This window comes from Urocitellus parryii, chromosome 7 (genome assembly GCF_045843805.1).
Source record: "Urocitellus parryii isolate mUroPar1 chromosome 7, mUroPar1.hap1, whole genome shotgun sequence".
Taxonomy (NCBI): Eukaryota; Metazoa; Chordata; class Mammalia; order Rodentia; family Sciuridae; genus Urocitellus; species Urocitellus parryii.
The window spans coordinates 43,960,650-43,978,607 of NC_135537.1; the positions used below are offsets into that span (position 1 = coordinate 43,960,650).

The 17,958-nt window shown below is 39.0% G+C and overlaps 1 protein-coding gene and 1 long non-coding RNA gene across 2 annotated transcripts in view; one reads left to right on the forward strand and one right to left on the reverse strand.

Annotated features, from left to right (window-relative positions):
- Nucleotides 1–10,226, reverse strand: part of Necab1 (N-terminal EF-hand calcium binding protein 1) — a 148,388-nt gene extending 138,162 nt beyond the window's left edge. The window contains exons 1-2 of the mRNA XM_026384955.2: nucleotides 8,496–10,226; nucleotides 3,626–3,650 (exon numbers count right to left, since the gene is read on the reverse strand). Coding sequence (XP_026240740.1) covers nucleotides 3,626–3,650; nucleotides 8,496–8,594 — 124 coding nt within the window. The 5' untranslated portion in view covers nucleotides 8,595–10,226. The remainder of the gene's footprint in view (nucleotides 1–3,625; nucleotides 3,651–8,495) is intronic.
- The window catches only part of LOC113180124 (uncharacterized), a 36,184-nt gene continuing 23,239 nt past the window's right edge, over nucleotides 5,014–17,958 (forward strand). Inside the window, exons 1-2 of the long non-coding RNA XR_003300429.2 lie at nucleotides 5,014–5,086; nucleotides 6,394–6,409. This is a non-coding gene — a long non-coding RNA (uncharacterized LOC113180124). The remainder of the gene's footprint in view (nucleotides 5,087–6,393; nucleotides 6,410–17,958) is intronic.

A 17,958-nucleotide genomic window follows, 5' to 3' on the forward strand; every position in this document is an offset into this window, starting at 1 on the left:
TATACCTTGAATATATATAATCTTAGTGTGCTAGTTAAACATTTTAAAATAAAATTTAAAATAAATTTTTAAAACCTTTCTGCAAATTTTTAAAAAATAACAATGTGCCATTTCTATTTTCATTCAGTCTTTGTGAAGGAAGCCTTTTCAGGAGTTTTGCATTTCTAGATTTAATTCTGCACTCTTGAGATCAAAGTGCCAGCATCTCCCCTGAGCAATCCTATTTGCAGGTATATCTTTATATCTAGGATCCTAACCTATGATTTAAAAACAACCAACTGCTCCCCGCAACAAAACTCCTCTCCAAGGCATCATTATTATTAATTAATCACGAATCATGTATTTCCCCCTCATTTGTCCAGCAGCTTCTCTCTTAGGTCAGATGAAGTCCAAATGCTAACTCTGTCCTCTGGCAGGGCAACTATCATACTGTTTATTGCCTCTTATTCCTTTCGTTAGTCCACCACCAATTAAGCTTTCCACAAGGGATTCTATGACAGGAGGGTCTGTTACCAAAAGATCAAATACATGTGACAGCTGTTTATTTGCACAATGAACACATGGCACAGGAAGGTGTTTACTTTCTTCACATTTACATTAGATCATCTACCCTCCTTTTCTCTTTTTGGTTCTCCTTGTATGGTAAATAGCCTTATGTCTTTTTCTCATTAAACTCCACTGGCAATAGAAATAACAGAACCTTTGCAGCACAAAAAAAAAAAAAAAAAAAAAAACAGCTCAAACTTTCAAACTTTCAGTACTGAGCACTTAACAGTGTGTCAGGCATTGCCCGGAAGACTTTACATATATTTTCCCAAAGACTTTACATATATTGTTCCACTATTACTCATAACAACCCCAAGATATGCACGTAGTTACTAGGTGACATAGCTGGGATTTAGGCATGGGCCTGCTTGACTCCCTCTCCCTCTCTACACAGAGAAGGAGGTAGAATAGGTGGGATTAAAGACAGGAAGAAGTTAACCAAATTTAGAACAGAAAGGGGCTATGAAGTAAAATCTTTACATATCTTGACCTTGCAAATTTGGCTTAATCTTCATTCACTCTTAAGGTGAAAGGTGTTTAATATTTTCTATTTGAAGAATTGTGAACTTATTAAGAAGCCACCCTAGTATGAATAAGATTAAAAATGTTTCCATATGAACTTGTAAACGTTATTCAAGAAAGTAATTTTTTACCAAGTAGTTTTCTAATTTGTAAGTAGTTTTGTAATTCAGTTTCAAAGCTAATCTATAAATGTATAGCTAATAAAATATGCATCTCGCCTAGTAATCAACTTTTGCTTCTATGTTATCTTCTACAATGAATAGACAAATGTTTAATTCTAGGAGTAAAATGAACTTTTATCCACACAAACAAAAAATGACTAAGAAATGTTTTCAAATTAGATCAGGATTTATATTTTCCATTTGATATAAACTCAAAATTGTCATATGCTTTTGTTCATTTGCTTTTGTGAACTTGTAAAATATGAAAATAAATATAATGCCAAAAGTAAAAAAAAAAAAAACAGGAAGAAGAGTGGACAGAGATAAGGGAGATGGATAATGGAGAAGAACATTCTCAATCATTAGTAATTTATTAAACAAACATCTGTTGCACACCTGGTGCTGGCTGGGCAGAGTATTTACTCATAAGAGAGTTCCTTGCTCCAGAGAGGCATTTTGGCTTAGAGAATCTCCAGCAAACTGCAGTCCTCCATCAGAAGGGCAATAATCGATACATACAAAAGTGTAGAGAGTGAGGGTGGAGCCCTGCTGAAGGCTCTGGGAGTCCTTCCAGATAAGGAGCCTTCTGAGCAGAAGTGTAACTACTCAGAGGCATCTCAAGCTGAGGGTGGAATGTCATACCAGGAAAAGGTCAAAGCAGGGCAGCATCACAGAGGTGTGGCAGATGGTGGGATGCTCAGGGAATAGAGTGCTTCCATGGGCTGCTGAGCAGAACTCATTGTGATGATTGTGAGAGGTAAGAACAGAGTGGGGGTAAGTTTTCATAGCATATTACTATTTGGCATGAGGAAAGGTAGCAAGGAGGAGAGAGGCATCAGGTGGAAGAGGAGATGGGAGGAAATACGGGACAGGGGGCTGCCCGTGCAAGTGACCACTCTGTGTAGCATAACACAGGAGGTGATCACAGGCCCACAAATCACTTGAATTGTTTTTCACTTGCTTTTTATCCTAACTATGGACTAGGATAATTTTGCTTTCCATCATGACTATGAATCATGACAATTTCGATGGAAAGAAGAGTGACAGGTACAATGGTAAGAGTGGCCCTTAATTAGAGTCTTAGGGTCCAAGGAGATGAAGGTACATCCTGAGAGAACCAGGAGCTTGGGTGGGGAGAAAGATCAGGCATTTCTGAGCTGCCGACAGCTGCTGATGCACAAGACAGGTGGCCTACAGATGAGCCATTGTACTCTAGGCATCACCGAGACAGGGTGTCAGGCAAAAGGTGGAAGGACAGATGAGAAGACAAGATGATAGTGTCATTATTTATGTTTTAAAGAGTTATCAAATGCTTCAAATGAAAAAAAATAAAAATTACTTTTGAATTGGCAATATATCGATTACCACAATATAATTTTTAAAAATATTCTGATGGTCAGGCATAGTCATGTGGACTTGAGATTCTACTTCATTGCATCTTAGATTAATGTATTTTCTTTGGGGTAGAAAGATGCACAGTGTCAATCAAGTTTTTCTTGATCTGGCTGCTTAAGGACAAATTAGACAACAACCACTGTCTTTAAACTGTCAGATCTGGACTTGACTATCACTTTCCCATTGATAAATGGGATTTCAAGGAAGGGAAGGAAGACTTTGCATTCCAAATTTGTCAAGTAACTCTCATCAATAATATACCTACACTATAGTACATAAGCTATAGTAGCAGAATAAATTTCTCTAATTTGGGATTCTGTGAATAAAGTGGAATAAAGTAATAAAATATATTGTTTGTGCCAGCTTATAATTGCTGAACTTTGTGCAGCTGTCACTAAATTGACAAATGAATTTTTTACTTTGGGTTTGTCCTCTTCTCTGTCTCTATGGATTATCACCCCCGTGCCTACACATCACATGGGAGAGCGAACATGGGATGTGTGCTATATGGCACTGCACCCAGGCAACCACTTTGGATGCAGTAGCACTCTTGGGATCACTACAAAGTTAAGTGTGAAAAGCGTAGATTTCAGTTTCAAACAGGCTTAGGTTTAAGACTCAGCTTTATATTTTAATAATACTGATGCATAATGCACACGATGCAACCAGCCCACTGCTTGGCACACAGGAGACATTCGATGAACAGAAGCTGTTGTTGCTGTAAAACTACTTTTTTTCAAGCATTAAAGGGAAATGCCAGAGCCCAATTATGACAGGGCTCTTCACTTCAAAGGCATAAATTCCGCCTTCCTGTCAAATGTAAATTCCTCTGCCAACTTCTCATGAATATTTGGAACCATAACTTGCCTAAAATTGTGACTAGCACAAGAAACTCACATTTATATGTCAATTTCTGTTTTTTTTTGCCTTCTCTATTATTCTTTATAAGGCATTCTAAAATATGAGATTAATAAATAGAAACTGTAGTATTTAGGTCTTACCATTTTTGTCTGCTCGCCTCAGTATCTGAAAATAAAAGAAAAAAATTATCACCTTTTTTAGTAAGCATTGCAGTGAACATTTTCCTCATCTATTATTAAACAAAAAGAAATTCCAACTTTGGAGTAAATATTTCCCAACTGAGATCTTTATAAAAACCGAAATCTGAAAACAACCCAAATGTCCATAAACAAGTGAATGGATAAACTGTGGTCTGTCCTTACAATGGAATACTAGTAAACCAAAAAAGAGATATTGACACATATAAATATTTGGATGAACCTCAAAATAATTAGGTCGAGTAGAAAGCCTCATCACAAAAAAATATCTACTGTATAAATTCATTGATATGAAATTATAAAAAATGCAAACTAGTGACAGAAAGCAGATTAAGGTTACTTACAAATGGCAGGGTGGGCAGGGATGGATTACAAAAGAGTAGGAGGGAATTTGAAGGGTGACAAAGATAGTTATCACCTTGATGATGTTCATGGTTTCACAGATGTCAAAACTCTTCAGATTTGTAGTTTATAAATATAGACTTTAATGTAAATCAATCATATCTCAATAAAACTGGGAATAAACAAAAAGAAAATAATAAATCATGGCTAAATAGGTACCTGCATGTCTATACTATGTCTTGCTCTACCTGTATGCATTAATTATATTATCTTGGATTTATTTTAAATTGTTTTTGATGTATAGGAAACTGCTTTCTGATCTTTCCTCCAGCATTGGCCCACATAGTCCAGGGCTGGGAAGGTCACTTTGGCCCGGCAAACAGGGTTTCACATGCTCTGATCGCAGTGATTGCTGAGTCATAAGCACTCAGGGCCAGTGAACGATGGGCCACGGCTTTGCTTCAATGGTGAAAAGGGAGATGTACTTTCTTTTCTACTGACTTTGAACTTGGGAAGATAAGGTAAGGAACTGCTGTAGCCATTTTGTCACCATGTGAGCTGTAGGTTGAGTTGTGTCTCCTGAAAAGAAATATTAAAGTTGTAACCCTCAGTACCTGTGTGACTGTGACCTTGTTCAGACATGGGGCCTTTGCTGATGGAATCAAATCAAGATGAGGCATTATTGGATTGGGGTGTGCCCTAAATCCAATGACTGGTGAACTTACGAGGAGACACAGAGGCACAGAGACAGAGGAAAGAGAAGCTATCCCATGACAGAGGTAGATACTGGAGTGATGCAGCCTCCAGAACCACGAGAAAGTTCTGTTGTCTAAGTCACCCTTGTGTGGCGGCTGTTCCAGTACTCCTTGGAAATTAATACAACATGAAACTTGCAAGTAACTAACAGCCAAGAAAGCAGTGTTCAGATACTCAGCGAAACTTGATCCTGATGGCCCTTTCTGAGCCCCTCATCAAGTCCCTGAGGAGAAGAAGTAAGGAAGGGCCCCTACCTTCCCAATAAGATGTCAAAGGAAAACCATTGGAAGAAGAAAGTGGCAGCAGGTGGGTGGAATTGCAACTGATTTTATTAGGAACTTGTCTTGCTTTGGGGGATATCTTTTGCACAGTAGCAGAGTTGATGAATGTAATGACTAAAAAAAAGGTCCACATGCTCCAGAGCCTAGTATTCTAAATTCAAGTTTATTCTCTGTTATTTGGAATGCTGTGACCTGAGAAAAGATAGTACACTAGGGGACAAAGGAAACAACTGTTACCCTCTTGGTTCTTCAGTGTTGCTGCACACCGAACTCAGATCACCGTCTCTTCTGTGGCTGGCAGGCATGCCTCAAGCAAGTGCAAAGACATAGTATCCTGGCACACCTTGGTACCAGCACTGGATTTTCTAAACCCTTTAAAAAATTCAAGAGGACTCATGATAAACTGATACTCAATTCAGTCATTTTTTGAGAGATAAAATCATACAAATTAGATTTATAAAGAAATAGTTCCTAGCATTTGTTTGTGGATTTAGCTACTGCTGCTTGCGTATTCAACATGGAACACTGGAATGACCCTATTATTTCAAATTTATGTAGCACATTTTATCTTTTTTTTTTCCGCACTTTTCTAAACTGTCAATTCTTATTCCATATTCACAACCACTTTGGGAACTAAGTAACAGACTCCTTATTATTGCTGATTTAGAGATAAAGAAAATGAAACCAAGAGTCAAGAGTTGAGCTAAGTGTCTTTCTGATTTCCTTGTCAAATGTCCACATCTAGTTTCCAACTAGCTGGACATGTCTAGTCATGTCACTCACAACATTCTCAGCAGGAGTTTAAATCACTTACTAAAAGATTGATTATTCCAGTGATAATGGAATATAAACATTGGGAATCAGTTTTCCTCTAATTTGGAAATTAGTCTGTGTGATGCAAAAGACCCCCCTAATTTCATTTCTGTTCCCCTTTGGAATAGGTAATATCTATCACGTATTTATTATGATCTGGATAGAATTTAAAAAGCAATCTTTCTTAGCAGTGCTACTAGAATATATTAAATCTAATCCAATAAAATGATATATTTATATTTCACATTTTATTCTGCTAACAGCAACATGATCCAAAAATGAATAATTCAAAAAATCCCGAAATAACAAATCCTTTTTCATGTCACATATCTCACCAAAGTGTTAGATTTTTCACAAAATAACTCAGAGAAATGTGTAAACAAAATCTTTTCTATTCCAGACAAAATCCAATGGCAGTTATTTCTGGGTAGACTCTAGCATTTTACTGACAAAGAAGCATGTCAACACCTCTCGTGTGGAATCAGTTTTATGTTTTTATTTTTTTTTTTTTAATTCTAGAAAGAGATATGAGAAGGTAAGGATGCTCTGTTCATAAATGACAAATTCCTTCAGGAACTGATGCTGTTTTGTTTATAGAACTTGGGAACAACTGTGAGTATGTAATAACGAATCCGATTTTAATTTCTTCTTTAAAAAAAAAATTGCAGTTGAACACTTGAGCCGAGATTGGTATATATGTGTCTGGGAGGCTGAGTTCCCATCTATACAGTTTCAATTCATTCATCTCCACATTATTACCACAATTTGTTAGCTGTTTTAAGGAAAAATCACAAGGAAGCATTTGATATCCTTGGAGGGCAGAGTCCAGATCATTTCAGAACAGAGGAGCTACTTGCCTTCCAAATCCACTTCACAGCAGACAGCTTAGTTGTCAGCCTATAACTGACATGACCTTCAGCGGTCCCAACTTTCTCTTGGCCCTGAGGATTTTCTTCTCAGATGAGCTACCTTGCCTGTCCCCTCTCCCATCTCAGTTCCTCAAGGGCTTTCTAGTCCTGAATAGCAGAACATGAAGGAACAGTATCAGCTGGTGAAACCATTAACACCAATAACACCATCTGCTTGACTCAAGCCAAGCAGAGATAGATGCTGAGGAAGAATAAGGACCTTAGCAATCTGACTGAGCCAACAAAGAAGAAGCAGACACTTATTTTTGGTGGGAAGAAGATGGCTGGCCCCAAGTTCCTGGATCCCCAGTAGGAGCTGATGACCAGAGAAGGCTGTTCCCCACACAGCTGAATACTCTTTCATGTGCTTTAAACCACTTTTAAGTATTGCTAGGAGTTTCTCTGCCACATGAAAATATCCTAGCTCACCCATTCAAAATAAAGTTGGGAGGGCTCCTTGCCCCTCCTACCATTAACTTCATGATCTTGGCCTCACCATTATGATACTAATAATTTGATTTCCTCATATTTTCATCTTTCTACAAATAAATGCATTTGGCCTCTGGCCCACCTCTGATTTATTTCAATTTTAATTAGAAATGATAGCTTGGAAAAGGGTAAGGGAAAGAACATGCCATATTCCTAGATGCCCTTTTGCCTATTTTCTATCAAACAAGCAGTAGCTAGAATTTTCCCCACTGAGCCAGACACTACCTGGGGGAAAGGCATGAATGTGACAACTGAGGAACAGGGAGAGCCGGGAGCCCCACAGGCAACTGAGGGATGGAAAGATCAGGAAACCCAAAGGCAGAGAAAAGAGCCAGACAGCAGGGTGAAAAATACAAAGGGAAACAGCAGGAAGGAAAAAAGCACAGTAAAACTGAGAAACCAATAAGAACTAAAACTGCTATAAAGATAGAAATCCACAGCATGATGACAGAAAAAAAAATAGCACAGAAAGAAAAGAAGGAATGATCATCATATCAGAGAAATGGAGAAAGGAAGTCAATCCCAAGTAAGAGACAGGACCAAAGGAAAAACAAGTCAAAAGCTAGGACTGAAGATAATAATAGTAATCACAACTTGGAGAGGTACAGGGAAGGGGGATATCAGGGAAGGGGGTTGGGAATAGAAAGTGGCAGTGAAAAAAACAATAAAGAATGATGATCATGAAAGAGATCTTGTCCACCTCTGGATAATGGAAAACAAATATGTTCAAAGTTATTGTTTTCCAGGAGAGCTGCTAGAAAACCCCGGGGCCTCGCAATTTCTAGAGCTTGCCTGGGTTGGTTCAGAGCACGAGAGAGAGAGGTTGCCTATCAGCAAATAGGGCACAGTACAGATGAGATGGGACCCCATATCTGATAGCTCTTTAAAACGTTCTATTCACCCCAAAGGAGACTGTTACATTTACAGTTCAGCCCCTACAGAAACCCAGGCTGTTGAGAAATCCAACTTTTGGAATTTCGTCAAAGGTTGTTAAATCCCAAGTTGCAGGTCTGGGACAGCCCCTTCGCAAGCTGAATGGCAGACCTTTCTCTTGCATTTGCCTTTGGGATTGACTGTGGATCAGAGGAAAGAAGGTCGTTCTTATCCATGTTCTGGGGGCAAAAAGTTGATCAACACCTGAGCCCTCCAGTCACCCGCCATTCCCGGGGGGAAGTGTCGTGAGGCTGGGCAAGTGCCCACCTAACTCCTTCCAGCTGTACTTACGTCGAGGAAGATCGACATGCCCTTGGACAGCTGCAGGGCAGAGCTGAGCTCTTCGGAGGAGTTGTTGGAGGACGGCGATGTCTCCCGGGAATCCTCCATCCTCGGGAGCCCTGACGCCCGCGGGCGGGATCGGACTGGGCGGATGCACGGACTCGGACTAGGGCGCGGCCGCAGCTGCTTCTGCGCCGCCCGGGCTCGGGATCCGAGTGAGTGCAAGCTCGCTCGCTCGCGCGCCTCCCTCCGCCGTCTCTGCGCTGGGTCTCCTCCTCCCTCCCTCCGGCCTCCTGGCTCCAAACGCTTACTCTCGCCGCCCCCTTCCCTCGCTGACGGTGCCAGGAACGGACTCCTCCCTGCACTTAGCAACGAGCAGCTCCCCTTGCCATTGAGTGGGCTCTTCCTTGCAGGGCCGTCAGCCACCTACCAGAGATAACCCTAAAAGCCCCTGCCCACCGCACGACAGCCTCACATAAAAGCAAGAAGGCTGTTGCCCCGATAGAGAGACAGACTGGAGCAATAGATAGAAGGACTTTTGTCCTAAGCAGCCAAAGGACGAAGACATCCCCAGACTCACCTCACCTTGAAAACCACGAAGGGATTCAAAGATATTGTGCCTACTTGACTTTTTGTCCAAGCAGGGCTGTCTACCTTGCCTTCCCCAAAGGCAGGTGGGGTCCTGCATACCATGACGGAAGAATGACTGATTTCCTGTAGGGATCTAGGTATTCCGTTTTTGAATCTGCCAGATCTGAGTCCAAATTTGCCTTAATTACTTTGTTATCTTGCAATCCAGCAAGTTACTAAATCTTCAAGCCTCGGTCTTCCTTATCAGTAAAATGGTCACCATGATGGTGCTTACCTTAAAGAGCTCTGAGGCTTAGATATGGCAGTGCTATCAGGTCTAGAGTGATGCCACCCAGGCACACTGGACACAAAATGTAAGGAGATGGTGGTTCTGAGGTCCTGCCCTGCGATTGCCTGAGGCAGAGTGATTATCTTCTTGAATTTTGCATCCTATCTTTCTTATTCACCTCATTTAACTCCCAGTCCTGTTACGTTGTTCGATGTTCACAAAGAATGAATCCATTTGTTTTCAACTCAGGTATATGTTGGAATCACTTGGGTGTGTGCCAACTTTACAGTGGCTACAATTCATTGCCACTCTTCCTATAAAGAAGTGGATTTCCTTATCAGTATGGAGATTCTTGGGAAAACTGGGAATGGAACCACCATTTGAAACAGCTACCTGACTCCTTGGTCTATACCTAAGGGACTTAAAGGTCTATAGCCAGGGACACAGCCACAACAATGTTTATAGCAGCACAATTCACAATAGCTAAACTGTGGAGCCAATCTAGATGCCCTTCAGTGGATGAATGGATAAAAAAAAATGTGGCATATATACACAATGGAATTTTACTCAGCAATAAAAGAGAATAAAATCTTGGCATTTACCAGTAAATGGATGGAGATGGAGAATATAATGCTAAGTGAAGTTAGTCAATCCCAAAAAAACAAATGCTGAATGTTTTCTCTGATATAAGTATGTGGATTCATAATGGGTTGGCGGGGGAGCATGGGAGGATTAGACAAACTCTAGATAGGGCAAAGGGAAGAAAGAGGAAGGGAGGGAGCATGTGGGTATGGAAAATGGTGGAATGAGATGGACAGCATTACTGTATGAAGACACAAATGGCGTGAGTCTACGTTGTGTACAATCAGAGATATGAAGAATTGTGCTCTGTATGTGTTTTATAAATTGTAATACATTTTGCTGTCATATATAACAAATTAGAATAAATAAATAATAAAAAAGAAGTGAGTTTTCTTTCCTCTTTGAATCTGAAAAATTGTGTCTCTGAGGTTAAATGCAAAAAACAGCTTTACAATTCCTCTTTTTTGGGGAGTGCAATATTTGTTTCTGTAGTACTGAGCTTTCATGTACAAAGTTTGGCTACACTGAGTCACCACAGCTTTGTGAAGGAACATAAATGGGCACCTGACTGACAGGTCTGGCTAAGCAGAGCCTTTGCATCCTCTCAGTCTAAGTAGCAGAAATGTCAATAAAGAAGTGTCCAGATGATCTCTACCCCCAGCTTTGTGAGACATTCCTAGGCATTTGAGTTGTCTTAGCTAAGACCTCAGCCATCAAGATGAACCCCAAGATAATTGGAACTATATACTGTCAGATATTCTGACCTACAAAGTTTGGGTGCATAATAAAACATTCACTGATTTACATAAAGAAATCTTGGAGTTTAATTGTAACAATAGCCAACAAAATAAGGAGTTAGAAATCGTTAAAAGTTAAAACAATGGCAAATTGATGCCTGTGATTCACCCCAGATTCATATTCAATTAGCAAGAGGAGGTCCTTTGGCATTATTTTTTTAAAGCCCTCCAGGTGATTCTGATATGCAGCTAGACTAAGAACCACTAAAGTTGAATATGCCATACATATTCTAGAGGGAAAAAAAGCAGAGTAAAATGTCAGAAGATAAGCAGAAACTATAGGGTAAAGACCTGCGAAGTCCCAAGATAGGACTTTGGACTTAATCAGGTAGAGAATTAGAGATTTTAGATTCAATCAAGGGAGATAGTATTTGAAACTGTGCTTTAAGGAATATTGATTTCATATCTTTTTGTGTTTTACCACATTACGTGCAAATTAGAACAGTTAGAATAGACTTTGATAGACCTTTTGATAACTGCTCATCAAAATAAAATTTAAAAATCAATAAAAAGACTGGCCTACCCATCAAATGGACAATGGTCATTCAAATTGCTGAGGAGGAGGAGGGATTCTGACCATGAACATTAAGTTTCCTGAGTTTGCAAAAATTGCACATTATTTGTTCTTGCTATTGCTTCAAGGATTGAAGACATTTTTTTAGCAACAAGTGCATTTAAGCCTGGCCCCTCTAAGCTGTGTGGAACCATCAATCCTTGAATTCAACCCTGTAAGTGGTAACATTTTTATGCCAATCCCATGGTAACAAGAACAGGTGATGAAGAAGACTTACTCTGACTACAAATGAAGAATGGGAGAATAATCATAGTCATCATTCAAAACTGGGAAACTATTTGTAACACTTCTGTAAAGATGTTTCTTTTACAGACAAATCATGACATTTTCTATACCTGTAGCTTTGCTTATTTTCCCTAATGGTCTATCAAGAGGAAATGTAAATTATTAAGCAACCAACTGGTCATTATTTATTTTTATGATTTCTGTGTGAACTCCATGATACTATTGCTGAATTCCCTTTTTAATGGAAATGTAATGTTCGTGGAAGGCTCCACTAGAAATGGATGACAATTAGATTCCCATTCACAGCCAAATTCAATAGGCTCTACAAAGTGATAACCAAACATATTCTTAGTTTTCGTTTTATCTAGACAGTGTGCATTTTTGAAAACTGTTTTCACACATCATTTTCCTGAAACACAGATGCTGTACTGCTGTGCATAGTATCAGTTACAAACAGGAGACAGCCTACTTGAGAGAGGAAATGCATCTTCTTAGCAAATTCTCTACAGCAAAGTAAAGGGGTGGGAGGGAAGAAGGGAGGGAGGGGGGAAATTCTAGACTGTAGTTCTCAAGACTGCTTATACTGAGACTTAAATGTGAAGGAAACTTTTCAGGAGATGATGGTCATGTGGGAATGTATTATATTTCAATCCATCTCTGCCTCATGGAAGAACTATTGTCTAAACCATTTCAGGCCACCAGGAATCTGCCTATTTACATTTTAAATTCTAAGAAGTGCAATCTTTTTGAGCAATGATTCAGATCCTTCTGGTCAGATTAGTAGACATTTCGATTGATTAGGCAACATAGGGTCTAAACCCTCTTCCTCTCTGGGCTCTCTGGGAACTGTTTCTAGGTGTGTGTCCTGACTAAGGGCAGCAACCCTGCCTCCAATTCTGAGGAAAGGGAAATGATCCCTCTCCCAGTCCTGCAGCAGCTAGAATACAGACTGAGAATTAGGCTCAGCCAATAGGATGCTTTACTTGGGACTTCTAGTCTGTATCAAAGGATAGGAAGGGAAGTATCTTAATGGCAGGAGGCACACACAGGTGAGTGTCAAATGGCCACAATACTCATGGAGTCCATACACAACTTAACCAAATTAATACAGGAATTTTGTGATTTCAGCAGCCCTATCCTTCAAGCAATCCTTCCCCTACTTCCTATCCTTCCAAAACTTTCTCTTCTCATTCACTCTAGTCATTTAGTTTTGGAAGTTCTGGATAGTTAAACTCTGACTGATGAATTCATCCTAAATCCCTCTTGCTATAGTGGGTCATGTGTTAAGTCATGGGTTAAAAATGAATTAAAATTGTTTTCAGATGTTCATTAATAGCCTGCTTAATTCAAGGCAACTTACAGGTATAGCTGGAGAAATGATAAAACCTCTGGTCCTTTCCTTGTCAGAACATACACAACTTAAAAAGACACTGTTTAAATGGATAATGTTAATATAAAGAGATAAGATTAATAGCACAGTATTGAGGGCTTGGGGGGAGGGCAGAGGAGGGAACTTCTCCCCATTAGTGCTATTCTGCACTTCTCTGGCTAAAATATGAATCTGTGGTCAGCAGCCTACATACTGTCAATGTAACTGTAGATGGCCAATTTACTAATGTAACTGTAGATGGCAAAATTAGGACTCAGGAGTGGTAAATGTCCTAGGCCAAAATTATTAACTAATAATACTTATTACTTATGAAGCTATTTTATGCTGAGGATAAAATTTTCCAATATGCCACTGTGTGAGTAAAATAACACACAAGTCTGTTGGCTTGCTCAAAATTCTTCCATCTTGAAAAAGCAAAGGATCTTAAGTACCCAGTATCCTCCATTAATCCTGTGTGTTGCTACAGTTAGTGTTCCACTCTTCATCTTGCTCAGGGATAAGTTTTCTCATCTGAAAAATAACATGGAGGTATTGTGTGCAAAGGGCTTAGCAAACACTAGGCATGGGGAAAAGGCTCCACCAAGTTAGTCCTTGTCAGTCCCACCAGCTTTGCAACAAAGTAGTAAAGACCAGAGAGACATCACATGAGGTGTACAGAGCAGTGTCTGCACATAGCAGTGTCTAGTCGACAGTGGTTTTCACTGTTACTATGATATTGCTTTCTATGGCTTTGGACCCCAACTATTGCTCCCTCCTTCTTGAAAACCTTAGAATGGCTTTCTGATCATGTCTGTGATCTTCTCAGCCTTCTTCATGGAATCTTTGAATTCTTCTAACCTTCTAAATGTTGGTTTCTAAATTGTGTTCCTGGTTCACCTTTCCCCCTCTCTGACTCTCACTTTCACACTCTCTATCTCTCTTCCCTATGCTAATATTATCCAATTTCATAATTTCCATACGTCTGTAGGTTGGTGACTAGATTCATATTTCAGCCCGACTGGTATACATCTCCTTATGGATGTTTCTTAGACATTTCAATTTGAGCATGTCTAAATATAAATTCACTGTCTCCTAATTATCCTATGTTCCATATTTTGTTGACAAATGTCACCCTTCACCAATTCATCCAAAAAAGAAGCCCAAGAATAGTCTTAGACTCCTCCCCTCACTCCTCTCACCCTGCCTTTACCCTATCGTTACCCGTATCCAATCAGTTGCAAGGGTTATCTTTGGAATCCACCCTCTCCTCTCTATCTCCACTGACACCATATGAGAGACCAAAACCTGTCATCTCTCTCCAGGAGCAGTGGCCCAGCCGCCTGCCTTGTTTCCCTGTCACCAATCTGGCCTCCTAATTCATGCTTCACACTTTCCACAAAGTGAGGTTTTTTTAAATGCACATCTAAGCATAGAATACACCTGCTTAAAATCCTTCAGAGACTCCCTGGAGCCTGCAAAATGAAATCACCTTTACTGTGTCATCTCTTGCCATTCTTCCCCTGCCTTCTCCCAGCCTCAACATTCTGGCCACACAGAATTACTGGAGTGGAATGGAGTAGTAAAGCAGATAAATTATAATATTCAAAAGGCCTGGGCTCAGATCCCAGCTAGCTTTTTGTTATCTCTGGATAATACCAAGCCATGTCATTTCACCTCTATTTTTTCAACTCCCAAATAAAAATCAGAATGGTATCTACTGAAAGGAATTTAAATGAATATTTAGTTAAATAATGTATATAAGACTTTTAGCATGCTATCTTGCAAAAAATGGCACAAAAATATGCTATTTGTCATTACATACAGATCCCTAAATATGCATTGCTCCCCAGTTCCTGGGCTCTTTCCCTCCCCATTACCTGTTCAGAATACATGTCTTCCTTAATCAACCCGCCCATCAATTAGTTGGATTTTAAGCAACAATTGAGACATCATTTCCTCTCCAGAATAACCTCCCTACCTTATTACTCCCACCAGTCTCCAGGGTCTGATTCCTATTCCCTCTTCCCTGTTTCCATAGTACTCTCTGCATACCCTTTTCATGTCCCTTATCACATCTAAAATAAGTCAGATTTTAGTAATCTCTCTGCTTGCCTGAACTCTGAGATGCTAGAGAGTAGGAATTGCATTTTTCATCTCTATCTTCTGCCCAGTAAATTGCTAGACACATGGTAGGCACTCAGTAAATGTGGAATGAAAAAACAGAAGATTACATAAATTGTATCCTGAATGTAGATATCAGGGTAAAACAATAAATGTTGTTAGCTGCTTCCTTGTTAGTGTCCAGTTCCATGAATTGATGACAAATGATACAAAGACAAAGCAGAGAGAGGGGGTCTCAAAATCTAGAAGACTTATAAGCATAGAGTGCTAGTGTTGGGTCACTTTGTGGCTAACTAAGGGTGCAATTAAAGAAATGCAGCAAGGTTCCCATCCTAAAAAGAAAAAGGCTGAACTTTGATGGAAGCCAAGAACTTAGCTTCCATCACAATCAGAAAGTGTAGAGAGTAGCTATTATAATTTTAATGTATCTATATTTTTAAAAATTCAGGAAGGTGACAGAGGGGGCCTGGCAACTCTATGGAAAAGCCCTGTGAGTCCTACCTAGGTCCTAAAGCCAGGACTCACTTCTTTCTGAGTTGGCCTTTTTCATGAACATTTGGAAATCATAATAAATTCCTGGTGATTTGTCACGAAACCCTGGGGAACCAGAAGTAGGGAGTGTAGCAGAGAAATTGGGGAACAAAATCCAGATTTGCTAGTCAGCAGCCATGGGGTCATGAAAAATTCACTTCACCTGCCTGTGCCTTAATTTCCTTACCTCTAATGATCATATAATCACAGTTACTTCGTACAATTTTATGGGATTAATGGAAATGGACACAAACTCGACAGCCAGTACTTTGTGGGAAGACCCTGTCTCTTTTGTTGTATATTGTGTGCCCAGCTTTTTCTGAGTGCTTGAATAAATCAGCAACCAGTACACAGGAGGGTCACTATTATGCATAGGACAGTATGAACTTTACCAACCTCAAAGAGATGTAAAGAGAGACAGATGCTTGGTAAAATGAAGACTGAACATGCCCACTCCTCACCTGGGCGAGCACTGTCATAGCAAGAACATTTTTCATTGCCTGCAATCATGGAGATAGTGAATGGCCCCTAGTTTTACCCAGCTTAGTGCTTTCCCCTGTTGGTTGCTATTTCTTATATGACAAGACATTTGGGTAATGTATTTAACATTTCTCTTTAGAAATGCAAATGAGCATCTAATCAGGAAAATATAAAAGAACAGACTAACCACTCAACAGTTTCCTTAAAACACACCCTCTAAACCCCAAAGCTAAAGAATATTAACTAGTTAGGAGGTGAACCGAGGTTATTTGAAACAATTTTTCAAAAGTGGTTTTTAAACTAAATTTATTAAGTTATTTTTTATTGCAGAAGAGTAGAAACCATATTCTAATCATGCAATTATTCTTGTAGACATTTCAGAACCCACAACATTAGCCTGTTTTAATATCTTTTGTAAAGAAAACTAGTCCTTTTGGATCATAGTACACCCTTGAGGTAAGTAGATTCAATCCTATGTAAGTACCATATAAAATACACTATTTTATTTATGTCTTAGGGAAAGTTTTTTTAAAAGCCTAATTTACAAAAAACCAATTTACAGGCTGAATTATACTTGGGAAAGTTCTCAGAGCTTAACCACAGCAGAGACTTCCTCCTTCCAATTTCTTCCCCAGCTTCAAATTTGTCTGCTAGAAAAAAAATCTTAAACAAATGGAAGGGGAAGGTTTTGATTTTCAATTGGCAATAACAATCATTTTTAAAAGAAACAAAAAACTAAGAAGCATTGCTGGAATTGTTCCTTATGGAAAGCTGTGAGGATTAAATGAACTATCTTGGGTGTGGCTTAAAATGATTGCTTAATAAAGTTAATTTTCATTATTTTATGTAATAAGCAATTTTAAAAAATCTCTTTGTATTTCCCTGTTAGTGCAAAGAAGAAAACAAAACATGCTTTGATAGAACATATTAATCTTTCTTTTTAAAGAAGAATAAGAATCAGCTGTGACTTCCTTTACCTCTTCAAGAATCAGCCTTGATTCCCTTTACCAGGTCTTGTGAATATACGAGATCTTGTGAATTCTAATACTTAAATAGTTCTGAAATCTGTATTTCTCCATTTGTCTGCATTTTCTGCCCCAAATCACCCCTAATGCACCTCATCTCTATAGCTATCAATACTTCCTGGAAAACCCACTTCTCATATTTCCTTTCCCTATCAATGCTCCAATCCAGTCAGAGGGTTGATCTTGAAAACATATAATCTCATATAATCTCATTATTTTCCCCTTGCTCACAAATGCTCCATGGCCACCAATGACCTTGGAAATAAATCTGAAAATCCATTGTGTTGCTCTCAAGATGCTTTAAAATGCAGCGTCATCCTTTTCCTTGAACCTACCTTGCAGATATTCACATATGCATATACAAACAATACCACACATATTTACCTTTAGGCACACACATGCACACTATTTGTATGTATAGACACACACATACATATATACACATCTTTCCTTTAGTTCCTACCTCCATGATTTACTTTAATTCCTATTTATTCTTCAGGTTTTAGTTTAGTGGAAAGTCTTAGGCAGTCCTTTCTTGACTTCATATTTTTCTCATCAAAACACTTGCACTCTACAAACTATCCATTGTCACATCTTTGAACTGTAAACTCAGGAAAGGCAGAGGCCAATGTACTTTTCTTTCTTTCCATTGTGCATTAAAAACTAATGCATTGTTGTGGCTTAGAAAATATTGTTGAATAAAAATATGTTACATAACACATTGCCACATTCGCTTCATTCTCTTAAAATTTAAAATTCAACAAGTAAGTAATTTTCTAAGCTAAATGTTACAATGTGCCATTAAACATTTTCCTGTAGGCTGATTTGTAGTGAGCCATTGAACTTTGCTTTCAGAAACGGTTACGAATTTAATGTTAGTTTTAGCAAAGGACCAAAAGGATTAAAGAT